General features: G+C 32.4%; 1 protein-coding gene across 9 annotated transcripts in view; it reads right to left on the reverse strand.

Moving 5' to 3' along the window:
• Positions 1–16,637, reverse strand: part of DYNC1I2 (dynein cytoplasmic 1 intermediate chain 2) — a 67,872-nt gene that overhangs the window by 21,284 nt on the left and 29,951 nt on the right. For 6 of the 9 annotated variants that reach the window (XM_043994602.1, XM_043994601.1, XM_043994600.1 and 3 more), the window contains 3 exons: positions 15,666–15,810; positions 10,076–10,135; positions 7,180–7,295 (listed from right to left, as the gene is read on the reverse strand). In XM_043994602.1, the coding sequence (XP_043850537.1) occupies positions 7,180–7,295; positions 10,076–10,135; positions 15,666–15,810 (321 nt within the window). The remainder of the gene's footprint in view (positions 1–7,179; positions 7,296–10,075; positions 10,136–15,665; positions 15,811–16,637) is intronic. The other 3 variants (XM_043994603.1, XM_043994604.1, XM_043994605.1) reach the window with 3 other exon arrangements.

Genomic DNA, 16,637 nt, shown 5'->3' on the forward strand with positions numbered 1-16,637 from the left:
TGAATAATTGTGCATATGTATACTCTGCTCTATATGAATACATCACATCCTATAGCTTTGTTGGGTACATATACCCTACTTCAGGATAATGCAACGATGTATGTGAAACATCCTAATAATATACAAGAGATTAAATGCAATTATTTACATTACAAAAAGGATTCATTACAGCATTTCCTTAAATAGTACATTTCTACGGTACCTTTAAAATGGGATTCAATTTAGAAAAATTGAATTTAATGTAATTTCTGCAAACACACCTAGTTCATAAAAGAAGGCACACAAATACTGGGGAAGGAGCAAATAGTCCCTTCCATAAGGATGTTTTTTCAGTTTTTAAATCATTCTACTTTATGCCTTTGAAAAATAAAAAATCAAGTTTTTAATACAAATAGAGAATTGATTTTCCATTAGTATTTATGAAGACAGTTCTTCTTTTCTGTACCATCTTCATTTTGTGGAATGTCATTTTCCACTTGCCTGATAATTTCCTCTTTCCATATCTCATTTTGTCAAAGCAAAAATGAATAACAGGATCCCTATGCCTTGTAACAATGAAATTAAGCTAGTATAACTTGAGACACACACACAACAGAACCAATTTCATTTGTTATCAATGATCTATTGACATATCCAACCCTCTACGGTCACATGGTCTTTTTTAATGATTTTGTTCCTCAACAACAAAAAAACCACATCAATGGCTGAGTTTTCTACTAAGAAATAGCCTGTTATTTATGTTCTGACAGCAGAGCTACTTTTCTAACAATACCATAATGATGCCTTTAATGATTCTATTTCTTTTACTTAATTACAACAGCTTATGAATTTGATCCTTATCCCTCTCCCCATAAAAATTCAAATTTTTTACTTTGACTGCCAACCATTTATACTCAACCAGTGATATGTAAAATCTTTATATCTTCTCAAATAATTCATTTCCTCATAACCAAATTTCCCATCCATTCAGATTAATGCTTTAATCAATAATAATGCTCAATGCTAGCATGTTAATTATATTCTTTGCAGAATCTTTAAGAAACAAAACGTTTTGATTTACTGTCCTTAATATGCACTTGAATAACAATAAAAGTTTTTAGAAACTATATCATATAGAAGACCATTCAAATGAGAACCAGGAAATACAGATCATCTGGCAGGCAAAATCTATGATATAATGAAAAGCACTTTGGATCTGGAATTTCAAGGCTTTCAACTGGGCACTTGGTGACTTTCGGCAAATTATTGGACCTGAGTTTCACAATTATTCCAAGTATAAAAGAAGAACAATAACTGTTATACTTAATACTCAAGGTTGTTTGTGAGCATCAAATGAGAATGTATTACTAAGTGCTTTGTAAACATAAAACGTCATATAAATGTGAGTTGTAATTCCCATTGTGGCAGTCTTGTCCTTACACAGGAATAAAAGAACAAGAGCTGTGTACAACCTAATTCTCAAAATTAAAAATGTATTTGAGAAAAAAAAAATCAAACTTCCAGACCAATTAGAACTAGTATCAACATTCTATCTCAAACCAAAAGCCAAATCAATTTTATGGTAAATACTGTCAAATTGGTAGAGAAGGAATTTTTCTTTTTTTAAAAAAAGCAATTTTCAAAATAGTCACAAGAACTTTAAAAAAAGTAAAAGAAGTCAAGTAAGCAACCTAACTTTTCCAGTAGTGTATCCACTGGCAACCACTGCTAGAAGGTGGAGAGTACACAGCTCCATGTTCCTACAATGAAGCTCTTTACCTGCAGTGAGTGAAATTGACTGAGATCACATGATCCCAGTCAATTTCACTCACAGCAGGTGTTTTAAGTGAAGCACCTCAGTGCAGAAACAGCACTACCAACTTACAGAGTAAACTTGGAAGAAAGAAAGAAGATGGCCAAAGGGAGAAAATAAGGAAAAGGTACAGACAAAAGAAAATTACCTTTTTTCAACAAGGGGGGAAGGGCAAGGATCTACATAAAAAATGTTGAAAGGAAGACAGACAATGGGTTATAGCTAACAACATTTTTGTGTTGATATTATTTTTGCACTGATTATCAAGGCTACCCAAGTTTAGGCCAACGACTTTAATTCACTGTCTCTTACACTCAAATGGAGATTTGGGCAATTTTGTTTCATGGTGAGTCTTGAAAATTTGTTATAGCTCTTAAATGGGAGCCAACCAGGATAAGTTTGTGAACCACTGTATTAAAGCAGTGGCTAAGCACCGTTATAGTTAAGTCTAAAGTGTTTCCATTATAAAAACCCTAATTTCAGGGTTTCTCTCTTCCCCTTTTTCCCCAAGCCCCACAAATTATGCCATGAAACTTAATGTAAGAGCCCTGGACATGGAAGTAATTTTCTTTCTACATCATTTGATAACACCCTCTTTATTTCCATAGTTTAAGAATAGCCCAAGGATCATTCTGCTCCAATTATGCACCTCAACCCTATCATAAAGGAAGGACCACCTCTGCTGAAAAGAGGGTAATTTAAGTGTACTACACATAGTAGGCACTCAATAAGTACTTGTTGAGTGTTTGTGGCCGCTATGAAATTTGCAACATGATGTAATGAACTGAACACTGGATTTGGGGTCAGATAACCTGGTTTCATATCCCAGCTTTCTCATCTATAAAACGGGGGATTTGAAATAGATGCTCTTTATGCTCCTTTCCAATTCTAAAAACCCATGAACATATAAACTTATTAATAAATGTACCCATCCCATGAAGAGCAATTGTAAAGCTAGTTGTGATGAGGCAGAAACACCTATGAGAAAATGGCTTAAGTTCACCAACTTAACCTTTCATTAGGTCATGGTGACATCTATTCTCTACTTTGCTAAATAATACCATGTTTCTGGATTTAAATTGTCCATGTAGGTTGGATATGATTTGGAAACACCAATATGTAAAATCCACTTGCTTTACTCTTTATCTCTTCCCTTAGATCTATACAACATTTTATAGTTATAAAACACCTTTATGTATATTATCTCATGATTTTGACAACATTTTGATGATGTAAGGCAGGGGCATTTATTAATCTCCTTTTACCAATGAGAAAAGTGAGAGTCAAAAATATTAATTCACTTGTTGAAACTGAGACCAGGACATATTGGTCCAAACACAAGTTAATAATGATTCAAGTTAAAAAGAACCTGATAATCTTGACAGAAATCAGGTTACAGTTGTTAAAAAATATCTATATTGTTACAATGACTGCTACCTTTTAAAAACAGCTTTTCTTCCCTTTTTCATAGCAGTCACTGAGAAATTCTGTGGGGGAAAAAAGCCACCTCACTATAATAGTAACACCATTTAAAAATCATAGAATCATAAAATTGGAAGGAACCTCAGAGATCATTTAGTATAAACCATACTACAACAATAATATCCTCTATAATGTCCTTGAAAGTGTTATCTAGATTCTACCTGAAGACCTCTAGTAATGGGATACTCATTGCCTAAGAGCTAACTCATTCCCTTTTTGGCTCTTAGGAAATTTTTCCATACATCAAGACAGTGTTCATAATTCTGCCCTCTGGGGTCAACAAATCTAAAAACAAATCTAATCTCGCTTCCATAGTATAGCCCTCTAATTACTTAAAGACAATTATCATATTCCCTTCCCTACCAAGCCTTTTCTTCTCCAGATTAAATATCCCTCAGTTTCTCTAACTGATCAGCATATAACATTGTTTTGAGCTCCTTCACCATCCTGGTCATATTCCTGTGGATACACTCTAGCATGTCCTCATTCTTCCTAATACATGGTACCAAGATATGAACACAATAATGTCGATGTGCCTTAAAATTTCCCAGTATAGTGAGACTAAGAGCAGCTAGGTGGCACAGTGGATAGAGCTGCATCTCTGGAGTCAGGAGGACCTGAGTTCAAATCTGGCTGTAGACACTTACTAGCGGTGTGACCCTGGGCAAGTCACTTTCCCCTCAGTTTCCCCATCAGTAAAATGAACTGGAGAAGGAAAAGGCAAATGACTCCAGTACATTTGCTAAGAAAACCCCAAATGGGGTCAAAAGAGTCAGACACAACTAATCGACTAGTAAACCATAGTGAAACTAACATTATTCTGTGCCTTGCATATAAAAGGCACTTAAAAAATGCTGAAGTGAATCTAATTCTGGATACTACATTCAGCTACTTTAGTCTAAGATTGCATTAGTTTTTTCTGGATGTTAGGCCACAATAATGACATACATTAAATTTATAAGAAGCTATAACCCCCAAGTCTTTTTTTTTAAATATAAGAACTTTTATTTAGTGATTTTTCCCCCATTCTGTAGTAAAACAGTTGATTTTTAAAAACCTCTGTATAGGACTTACTATGTCTCCTTCAGCTCGCTGAATTTTGTTGTTGAGATTTCTTTTGATCCTGATTTTGGCATCCAACATGTTAGCTATCCTTTCCAGTTTCATGTCATCTGAAAATATCAAATTATCTGCCAAAGCAACACTGATGACCACCAGGCTCTATATATTATGTCATGTATATGAATGAACACTCACATGATTTGTAGCTATGTCTTTTTTCATATGATCTGACAAAATTTTAAGACACTCAAAGTGATTTAATCACAGGATGAAAACATTAAGTCTATATAATAACAGTCTCATTCTAATAAAAGTATGACATTATTCTTCTTTCAAGGTCAGTGTCGTTACTCAAGGTCACTTGCATTAAGACTTGAAAACAACTGAAATTTAATTTCCTTTTCAATTACTCTCCCAGTAAGATTCTAGAGACAATGCATGTTAATAGAAAGATCACTGGACCTGTAGTCACAAGGCCAGGATTCTAGTACAAGTTATACCACTAATTAGTTGCGTGAAATGTGGTAAGTTAGCCACATTTTCTGGAACTCAATTTCCTCATTTGTAAGATGAAAGGATTTCAATTATTTATTAAATAAACATTTACTAAGCTGTCACTTAAGCAAGGCATGGTTCTAGAGACTGGAGATATAGAAGACATAGTCCCTATTATTCTCAAGGGGCTTCCAAGCTAAAAATTGGTAAAACATATATATAGAGAGAAATAACAGATACAAGGGACATAAGTGGAAAGGAAAGATCCTCAGCAAATTCTATAAGAAATCTTATGAGAAATCACTTTTTACTTATGGGTTGGACTAGATGACTTTTAATGTTACTTCTAGACCTAAGGTTGCAGAATCATCAAAATAAAACTCTTTATATACAGTCTTCTGAATAGCTGAAATCAATTCACTGGCATCATAACAATGATCCTCATAACAACTAAATAGAATTATTTATGTTTTACCAGCAGGAAGATTGATATATGCAGAGGCTAACCGGCTTTCCCAAATTACGGAGTGAAAAAGAACACAGATCTCTCCATTCTCTATATAATAATTTATTCACTAGACCATGATGCCACTTGTGTAATTATTTAAGTCATTTGAATAGAATGGAAAAAATGCTGGGTAATCTGTGCAGTCTTATTATAGTAGCTATTCATACAGATCTGTTAATTAAATTAAATACTATAAAATACTCATATTTTCATCTGTCAAAAATAAGCTTTAAAATTGTAACTTCATGCAAATTGTATTAATATAGTATTATTATAAAAGTTTACAAAAACAGCATTAAGGTACTTTTCATTTTGAAACTATCCAAGGTGTTTAACAAATTGATATGTATTGTCATATCATTAAAAACACCATCACTAAGTTTTAAGTTAAATGATACTTGAAAAAGGGAGCCTTGTTCTATTTGCATTCCATTTTCTAAGTTATACAACTAATGATGTGGCAGTAAAAAAGCATACTACTAATGTAGTTTATCTTGTGCCCAAATTAAAGCATTGGTACTTTTATAAACACTATAAGCATTTCCTGGATAAATATGGAGAGCATTAAGTGTTACAGGACTTAATTTTTAAATGAAATGGGCCATAGTTTTAATTAGTATCTGTGATTTATACCATTTCCTTTTCCAAACCACAAAAAAGCTTTACTATGAAATTAAGTTCTTTAAGACTTTAATAAACTAAGTCTACAATCTCTGTGTGACCTTACAAGTGACTCTATTTCTAGAGGTATATATTTTTTGCCTTTCCAGTTAACTGGAAAAGACAATTTTTGTAAATGTGAAAACCTGAACATACCAAAAAAGGTCACTGGCTTGAGACTCTGCAAGAGACTAAAAAACAGATAAAAACAACCATGGATGAGAGTATTAACATTCTCTAATGGAAGTCTGTGTCCTAAATTTATGTGCTCTTTAATGAGTGAATTATCTGGCCACACGGAAACTGAGATTATGATTCTCTATCCATTTGACTATCCACTATAAGGGATTTTATCAGGATCATTTTGACACGCGACCACCATATCTGCAAAGGGCAGAAAAGTGTCATTTTAGTACTTTTCAACTTAATCTACATTGCTTCCAATAAGATTTTTGTAAAAGCAAAAAGAAAATTTCTATGACTAATGAATAAAAATGCTTATGTACAAGTTTAATCTATGCTCATCAAAAGTGGTTATAAAAGCAACAAAGCAGAACACCTACCTCATAAAATAGCTAAAATAGTGGGGGATGGGGTGGGAGGGGGGAAGGGTTGGACTAGATGGTCTCTAAGGTTCCTTCTAGTTCTAGATCAATGATGCTATAAATGGGTGAATCTATCATTCACTTTCTTTTTTTTTTTTTTTAATTTTTTTGGTGAGGCAACTGGGGTTAAGTGACTTGCTCAGGGTCACACAGTTAGTAAGTATTAAGTGTCTGAGGTGGGATTTGAACTCAGGTCTTCCTGACTCCAGGGCCAGTGCTCTATCCACTATGCCACCTAGCTGCCCCGATTCACTTTCACAGATAACTGATCATAGAGAATATCATAATGTAATTAAAGTACAGATGCAACAACAGAAAATAAACGTTTTATATTTAGAAAAACTGTACTCAAATAGGAATAAGACATTTCAACTAATTCACTGTTCTGTTAGTGAAAAATATGACAAAATGAAATACAGAAATATTAATGTATCACACAAAATATGTAAAAATTACTATGTTAACTATTTTAAACTTCTATTTCAATTTTTAAAAAATCATTATATTTCATAAACTTTCAGAACAAACCAATACATAATTTGAGAATTCAAGGAAATAAAAATATTGATATTTACCTTCTTTTGGTTGTGCCATAACTGGCGTCTGAGTCTCCTTTGTGTATGTGACAATTTCTCGGGGAGGAAAGTCAACTTGTGTAATTTTGGCCATCCCAAGTTTAATAGGTCCTCGTCTGAATAAAGTGAATACAAATTTTAAAAAATACAATAAATGGCACATGTCTATAATTTCAACCCCCTTTAGTTTGGGAAATTAATTTAAAATGTGTTTTCATCCCACATTATTAAAAATTTATATTTGTAATTTAAATAAAATTACTATGATCACAAATTTTAAATGAAGTTAGTCACATTTTAACAGAAAGAAAAAATAATGATAAAATCATAAGATAAATAAAAATATATTTCTGAAAATTATAGAACTACTGATTTTTTGTTTGTTTTTTTGGTGGGGCAATGAGGGTTAAGTGACTTGCCCAGGTTCACACAGCTAGTAAGTGTCAGGTGTCTGAGGTCAGATTTGAACCCAGGTCCTCCTGAACCCAGGGCTGGTGCTTTATCCACTATGCCACCCAGCTGCCCTAGAACTACTGATTTTAAAATATACAAAACCATTTTCACTGAGTGAACAGAATAAAATAAGATGAAAACATTTCTTTAAGAAATGAATTTGTGGATGGGGGCATTGAATTAGACTTGTTGGTTGAGATATTTTCAAAGGAGTGACATTATTTGAAATATTTCCTAAGTGAGAAAAAGGGTACAATTTAGATTCACTCAAGACAAGGTTCAGTTTCTGTAGATTGAGAATGAAACAAGTAACTTTAGGGGTTTTATTTAAAATACTATTTTCTATGTCTTTCATTTCACAGAAAATTGGAAATTATGATTATTTCTAGTATAGATTTTAAAATTTTTAACCAGTCATTACACTTTTGTCTAATCAGCATTATTCTCAACTTTACATAACTGAGGTACAGACATATTTGCTAAATTATCTTTTCAGGTTCTCCAATAGAACACTTTTTCATTCCTTAAAGCAGAGGAAGATTAAAAAATATTCATTTTCTCATTTGGGGGATGGGTATGGAAAGATGAGGTGATGGAGAAAAAGGGTAACAACTCATCTATTTTAGGTATTTGAATGAATGTCAACCCTGGATGTTACGTTAGACCTTAAAATGTAGAATTGCAAGTGAGAGTCCACACTTGTATTTTCTAAGCTGGCATTTATTTAATAAACTCATGAATAAGTTCTCAACAATAATATCTTAAGTAATCCTTCCATCAAAATAAAATTATATTCTATATTTATATCCTCTGACCTACAGGAAGGCACAGTGGATAGAACACCAACCTTGGTATCAGAAAGATCTATGTTCATACCTGTGTCTCATACCTAGTGGCTATTTGACTCTGGGCAAGTCCCTTAACCTTTCAGTGCTCTAGACAACTGTCTAAGACTTCCAGTTGCAGAAGGTACCACCAACCTGCACTGATAGAAGGAGATTCCTCTGTCAATAAAATCACAGATTCAGGCCTTACCCCTATGTATACTCTAATTCCCAGAATATCATATTAGCATCATCATAATACTCAAACAAGTGTCCTGTTAACAGGAGGTTTTAAATATAAAAAAGGTTTTACATAATGGGGCATTTCCCAGTATTCTGAAACCAAATAGAAATCTCTATATGATTTGATCTATGGAAGTTATTAGCCAATTAAAAATTCTTCTCTACAAATGTTTTAAGCACAGAAATTCAGTATTTGATGTGGGGCTTAAGAAAATTTAAAATATGTTCTCTACTTTAGGACTATATTAGCCTTACATGAAGAAAGGAATAGATGGTAAATGTGATGAAATTAAGTATTAAATGGGCAAATTTAGGAGAATTTAAAGTAATCTGGAATTGTAATGATCACAATTTAAAAAAAAGTTTTATTGACTGTAAAGGGAAAACCAGATGGGAAATTAATCATTTAAACTTCTGAAGGAGAAAAAAAAGATCAAAAGTTCATTCTAAATTACATTAGGGCCAGATTACAGACGTGAATGCATTTGGCCCTTATTGCAACAAAATTATAGCATATTAAAAATGTATCCCTTCCCTGACCCATACAGTAAAATCTCATTTATCTGGCAATCTCAATAATCTAGAACAATGAATGGTGAAAACTAAGAAGTAAACCACAAAAGTTTCTGAATATAATAAAACCAATGTCACAAAACTTAGGCCCTAAGGCTTAGGTTATTGGAATCTATTTGGTTTTATTTGACAACTGAGTTTCCTATAGAATTCTTAATCTCATTTCCCAGACCACAAACAGATTACAAGCAGCGAACACAAAACTGTGGAAAGGCTGCTAGAAACAGGCACACTCATGGCATCAAGAAATGGAAAAATTAAAGAATAAGACAAAGTATTCAAAGAGAATAGCATTTTGAGACTTTGGTAGAGGGACAAACAGCCTTAACACCTCAAAAGCCACTGGGAGCATCACTCAGTTACAGCACAGTGCAATAATAATTAATGTTTGGGATGATCCTGAATTATTTGGAAAAGCTTAAATTATGTTCAGCATAGACTCTGCATGATTTTTGCTAGCTTTGTGGCTCTGGGCAAATCATTTAGAGGCTCAATGCCTCATGCAACTCCCTCAAACTTGACTTTAACTATTAAGTCAAATTGCCTGTATTAGAGCAAACTTTATTTAGGAAGGTGGGAAAATTTTAGAAATGCTTACATACAAAAGGACCAAAATTAAAAAAAAAAAACAACTTTTGGTCCCTTAATTATATACAAAAATTCATTTGTATGCCAGATAAATGAGCTATCAACTATAAAACAAACTTTTTTCAATCTGTACTGCTTTATATTTTAAGCATGAGAATACTGTTACAAAATATAAAATTAACTTATAAAAAATGGAAGATAAATCTATTCAATACCCCAAATCGGAATCGGAATGAAGCTGGAGAACTGATGGATCAGTATCCCAATGCAGCGTCCTGATTGGTTGTAGGCCAACCATGCAGCATTAGTAAAAAAGGTCATAAGTTAGTGAAGCAAATAGTTTCTATGAATGGGTAAAAAGCATTGTTTAGTCATTGTTTAAGATTCAAACTAACATTCTGGTTAGTAGAAACAAAACCGGTTAATACTCAAAGCTTTAATTCATGCAGTAAAGAAAATATGGTTAAAGATCCAAACATATAATTCAGAGCAGTTAAAAGATATATGCAATATTTTTGGAAAATACAAACTGCACAACAGCAGATAAGACTAGCACAAAGCAAATAAGATCGGCCCAAACTGTATATTATTTATAAAACACAGCAAGTTAAGGTGGAAACTGTTGAGTCCTTATCACACAAAATTAGTAAAAAAAAAAAAATCTTAGCATAATAACAATCTTGCCCAGAGCATTAAATGTGTGCAGGAAATTGTCATATTGGTTAAGGAAATGAGTCAACACATAAGCCTTTTGGTAAGGAAACCAAAAAAGACTATTCCACTGGGATACTGAATGACTAGAGTTTCCAAAATGTGACCCTGCTGTAATTTACAGGTTAAGCACTGCCTTGGGCTTCTTCTATATGTCATCTGTTTTTGAAAGCAACTAAACTTAATTCAGTCTTTAAAAATTACATTAGAATATTAAAAATATAATTATATACACACTGTTTATGTTACTTTTTTAAAAAGCAGATTTCCCCTACATTAATCTTGATTTGTTTTTGGCTTTGGTGGAAGACAAACAAAAACAATTGTCTGAATTAGCTCCAACTAGTCTAGCCAGCTACTTCAATTCTATTAGAGAACAAAAAGACATTTCTTCATACCAGCATTCTTATGATTACGAATGAAAGCTCAGTTATACATAGCAATATGTGAAGACCACATTCTTTATACATATATTAAATATAAACACGTGTAATCCATTAATGTTATAATTTTAGTAAAATATATTTCCTCACATTTAAAGAAAACACAAGAAGTTACATATGTGCCAATAAAGACACTGGTTTTTGTCTATTGTATTTACCAATTTAATTGGCAATTCAGTGAAAACTTTATTTTAAAATGCATATAACAGACTTTAGAAACTTTATATAAGATACAACTAAAGACAAATCATGGAAGTCCTCCCTCTATTTACAAAAAGATTCCGCATACTTTGCAGGGGGTGAGGGGGGTAGGAAATGACAGGGAAGATCTGCTTTTTACTAAGCAATGAAGGCAAAAATTTGGGCTTTGTTAAACTAAAAGGGGATTTCCAGAGATGTCCTATGAGGGAAGTTGTGTCTTCAGACTTTATATTATAAAATGACTGCTGTAACTGCTATCAATGACATAAAATTTCATATGGAGGGAGAAGTGATTTTAGTCTGAAATCAAATATGGTTGCGTGTGGTTTTTTTTCATGGATCAAGAAGCTGACTTAAAAAATGCACCCAGAAGTGAAAAGGCATTGCAAAGAAGAGATGCAATATTTTTTCTACAACTAGCTTTTGATTACAGGAGTTTACAGATAGAAAAAAAAATGGAGAAATGAAATTCACAGATAATCCAAAAGTCTGATCATAGTCCACGCTTTTAACATTTTCTCCCAACAAACCTTTGACCAGAGCTACTAAGAATTAGCAAAACTGAATGCCTTTCATCTGGCTTCTTCTCCCCTCCCTACCTCCCAACCCCCAATCTTCTGTAGGGAAAAGATGGCTACTGAGGATTAAGAAAGCCAAAAGGATAAAATGGAGAAGAGGAAGGTAGGGAAGTGAAAAATCAGCAGTAGGATAAAAAAGTTGATTGCCAAGAGTTTTAGATCCAGGGAAAGAAGTATTTATTTATTAATAAGATATAATGTTCATTTCTATAGAGTTGCAAATTTCATTTCTCATAATCTCTTACATTTTTCCACTAGAAATGTTCTCAGCACTAAGAAATGGAGATTAAAGCACTTTTATATTTTCACTTTTGATTGACTATACTCCCCACCTAATTCCTCTATATCCCAGGGAGTCTATAAAATACATCCCAAACATTTCTCTCATCTCCCTGCCCCCTTATTGCTCCATCTCCCCTCCCAAAGTTCTTTGTCATGCAATCACAGAATCCTGGCAAACATGCTAGAACCTTTCACTTGTTGAACTTTTGGGGCTCATAATTTTCCTTTCAAGATTTCTTCTTAACATTTCTATTCTTTTACTCTATTCCCACCTATCCACTTTCTGGTTTTTCAATGCTCATTACTGTGTCATTTTTCTATCAGAGAATGTTTCATGTATTGGCATTGGGAAACACCATTCACCTACCACCAATTCTCTCACTTGCTCCAACGCTAAATTCTTTTGCTTATTTTATCCCTAAGACATTTCTGAAAGTTAGGTAGCCATCTTTCCCTCTACCCTTTTGAGAATTTATATCTCTAAATCAGACTATAATTGAAATAAAAAGACACAATAAAAAGACAGGACCAGAATGGACCATGACATATTTACATGCTGAACTATTAAATTATTGTAGTTTAATATATGTATCTATCATGACAAATATTTATTGAAATTAAAAAGTTATTGTTCTATGACATACTTGGGACTTTTCATTTATTTTTCAAATAAGTCATATTTCCAAGCAAATATTCATTTGTTTTGCCCTAAATGTTTCAGACTGATATCTATTATGGGTTATAGAATTCAGGTTAATGAATATCTATCAAAATGAAATGTGGTACTTCACAGAACTTCTATCAGTTATGATTGTGCCAGTAGAAAATGCATATAAAATTCAACCTCTCAAAAAATTCTTACCATTATAAAAATAATTTTTAAGAAGAGTAACAATAAAATCATTGAGATAAATTTATGGGAGGGCATAGATAAGAGTCTTAGGAATTAATTATAACCAGCATCATCATAGAGCATTCCCATATTGTTGAGAACACAGATCTATTCGATTATCTGAGTTAATTGTGAATTAAAGAAAGCCATCATGAAGAAGTAATTCCAAAACCTGGTCTCAGAGCTCTGCCTACCACTATGGTTTTAAAATTTTCTTTAAAATGTGTAAGAAAAAAAACCCGTGGGTTTCTCTTCTTCCTTCTTGGAAGGAACAACTATAAAACATATACAAGAAAACTTGCTAGATAATATCACTTATTTCTCCTTTTCTACAGAAAATAATAATAAAAATTTAAAAAGTTGTTATATAATTTCATGTCATTTAAATTATTTGATATTCATTATATTTATAAATTGTATTTCACAGTAAACATAACGTACCATATTGTTCTTACAGAATTTGTTATGCATACATGTTAAAAATTATAGGGTAAGCAATGAGCTTAAAAATAATGCAATCATTTTTCCTAAGAACACTAACAATAATAAAATATATAACATATATAGATACTGCTTTAAGTTTAAATAGTAGTTCCATACTACAAGTATTAATTCCATTTTACAGATGGAGTAACTGAGGCTTGAAGTGGTTTAGTTGATTTGCCCATGTTAATAATAAGTATCAATATGAGAAGTCTTCCTCAGTGAATCTTGCAATACATCCTCAAAAATATGCTACATCTCAAGTTATTTTTGCAACACTTGGAAGAATCCTTGATTGTGTTTATTAGAGATCACAAACTTCTCAATTTTTTTCAAAAGACAGTAAATTTAGAATCATTAAATTTAAATTGTTAGAATGATAAAATTTTAAAATTAAGAAACTAAGGAGATAGGAAAGATACTATTGTAAAGTCAACTATGATAGGATGATAAAAGTCCCACTACGCAAATCAGAAACTGTAAAGCAATTTTAAATTTAATACTTATATAACAAGTATGCATAATAACCAAATCCACAAATTTATAAAATATATTTTTCCATTATTTTGGAAGGATACTGATTGTGATAATGATGATGCAAAAAAAGGAATCACCACTATAATGTAACATGTTGAATACTGTGATATTATTTGCAAGGATGTCACTATAAAATACATTTAAACTTTATTACCTGTAGTTTTTGAATGCACTAATTTGCTCCAAGACAGATTTTACTAAATTATCACACTGTTGATTTCTAGAACCATTTCCCTTGCCACTGTTAGATAGGTAAAATGGTTAGTTTTGCAATCATCCACTAAATGTAATCGACCTCTATAGTAAGTTATTTTTAGTTGCTTAATTACCCTGCTAATTACCTTATCTTTCCATTTTGCTCTACCCAAATGGGCATGGTCAGTGGTTCAAGTGGAATGAATAAAGTCTCAGGAGACACATTTTACTAAAGTAACTCTCTCTCTCTCTCTCTCACACACACACACACGCACACACACGCACACACGCACACGCACATATATACATGATGTATATGTTCTAGTTTAGCCAATTATAATACTACTTGGCAGATTAACACTTTGAACTTTGGTTAAGGCTATAGAACAGTCTAGGGAAGCAACTTCATGTCACTTGACTATTTGGATTGTTAAAAAGAAATCTAATTATTTAGAGAAGAATTATAGCATTCATTTTATGAATCACCTAAACCCTTTGCTTCTTTTCTTCCTCTTCTCCGGCACTTCTGGACCATCACTATTTGTCTCAATCAGGAAGGCCAAGAAAGGCAAAAACTCACATTTAAATTGCCTCTATGTGTCAAATGAGCTACAGAATTTTTGGGGGGGTGGGGTGGAGAAGAGGACTAATGCTTGGCAAAAACGAGGGCTTTAGATTCGCTGTGGATTTTTGTCATACACTTAGCTTTAACTGCCAGAAACAGTTGAAAGCTGCCTGTATTTTTAAATGTTTCCAGTACCTAATTAAAAGTACCAAAATGCAGAATTCAAATACTATTAGGGTTCACAAAGAAAAAGGTTAAGACCAAAGTAGAAGAATGTGGAGGCATGAATCCTAAAAGGTTCTTTGGCAGCAACTTAAATTATACTCAACTTCTTTGCTAGTAGAAAATTACATGTGTGCAAGTTCCTAAAACAAATCTAGAAGGTATTTTTTTTTATATAAAAGGGAAGGTAAGTTAAAGAAATATGAACAATGAAGAATGTTTAGTGTTTTCTTAGCACTTATTCCTTTATTCCTAAAGTTTTGTGCAACATTTTTTCTCAATTTGTAAAGCCAGTAATTAATACAACATATTAATATTGAATATTATCTATTATATAAAGAGTTTATCCCAGAATAAACTTTCCATACTATTTTTCACTAATTCCAAAAACAGATCACATAATCAACAAGTTTTCTTAGGGTTTAAAGAAAAACATTTTAAAGTACATTATCTGAATCTACTTTTACCATGACATAAAATGGCATGAAATAACTGCTGCTGATTTAACTAAGTATAATAAAATTAAAATATTTAAAAATAAATTTTCCCAGTTTTATAAAGCAACATTTATGCCATTCAGATTTCAAAATATCAACACTAATTCAACACTGTTATTTAGAATTCTCCTAAAGTATCAACAGTATTTGGGCAATGAAAGCATTCCATCATTAAAATATTAAAAGAAAATTACCGTACCTAGATCCCACGGCGCCATCTCCAGAGTCTTGGCTTCCAGCCTCACTTGGAGTACTCACAGATTTGGAGGATGGAGACATAGGAGGAGGGACTAAATAGTGAAATAGACAGGTATCCGCTGTTACTACTCGAAGAGGTTGTACAGCTTATGATGTTTCAAAATTAATTTAACATGAAGTAATTAACATAAAGAAAAATGGCGAACCAAAAGAGAAAGAAAGAAAGAAACGCATGAGTGAAAATGAACAGTAGAAAAAAAAGGGAAAAAGACAAAGTTAACAATGCATGCTGGACATTCATGCAATTCCTTTGACATAATGCATTTGGGCTTGATATTAAAAACAAAACAAAACAAAAAAACCCAACCAACAAAACCTAAAGACAACTATGGAAGTGCATTCTGATCTGAGCCACCACTAAACATTAGCACTAGCTTTCAAAGGAGACCATTCCTTCTATGCTAATATTATAATTTTAAAATCACAGAGTAGTTAATATTAACAATTACTTCCAAAATTTCAACTTGAAGTAATTCTAGATTATAAAGTTTCACATAAGTTTTATAACAATTCTAAGTCAAAGTCAATTATACCTAATAATTTTAAACACAAAGATTCATATTAAAATCAACTTCAATTCTTTTTCCTTTAAAAGTAGAAAAATTTAGAGAAGTCATTCTATGAACAAAGGAATGAATGTCTCCTTTAAAGGGTCCATTAATTTCCAGCAATTTGGGTAAAAAATGCAAACAAGCTATAAAGCAACATGCCTTTTAAAAGTGATGCATAACAAAAAAATGACAGCATGCAACTTAAAGAAGGCAAGACTGAAATTAACTTCCTTACCCCAGTATTCAGATTAATAACTGAAGTATACAAAGATATAGACACCCAAAATAGTCTTAATCCCTTCTTATAGAGGAATGTACATTTTTCACAGTAGGTAAAGCAAAAAGAGCAAAAATGTATCCCA

This window comes from Dromiciops gliroides, chromosome 3, assembly GCF_019393635.1.
Source record: "Dromiciops gliroides isolate mDroGli1 chromosome 3, mDroGli1.pri, whole genome shotgun sequence".
In the NCBI taxonomy this organism is placed as follows: Eukaryota; Metazoa; Chordata; class Mammalia; order Microbiotheria; family Microbiotheriidae; genus Dromiciops; species Dromiciops gliroides.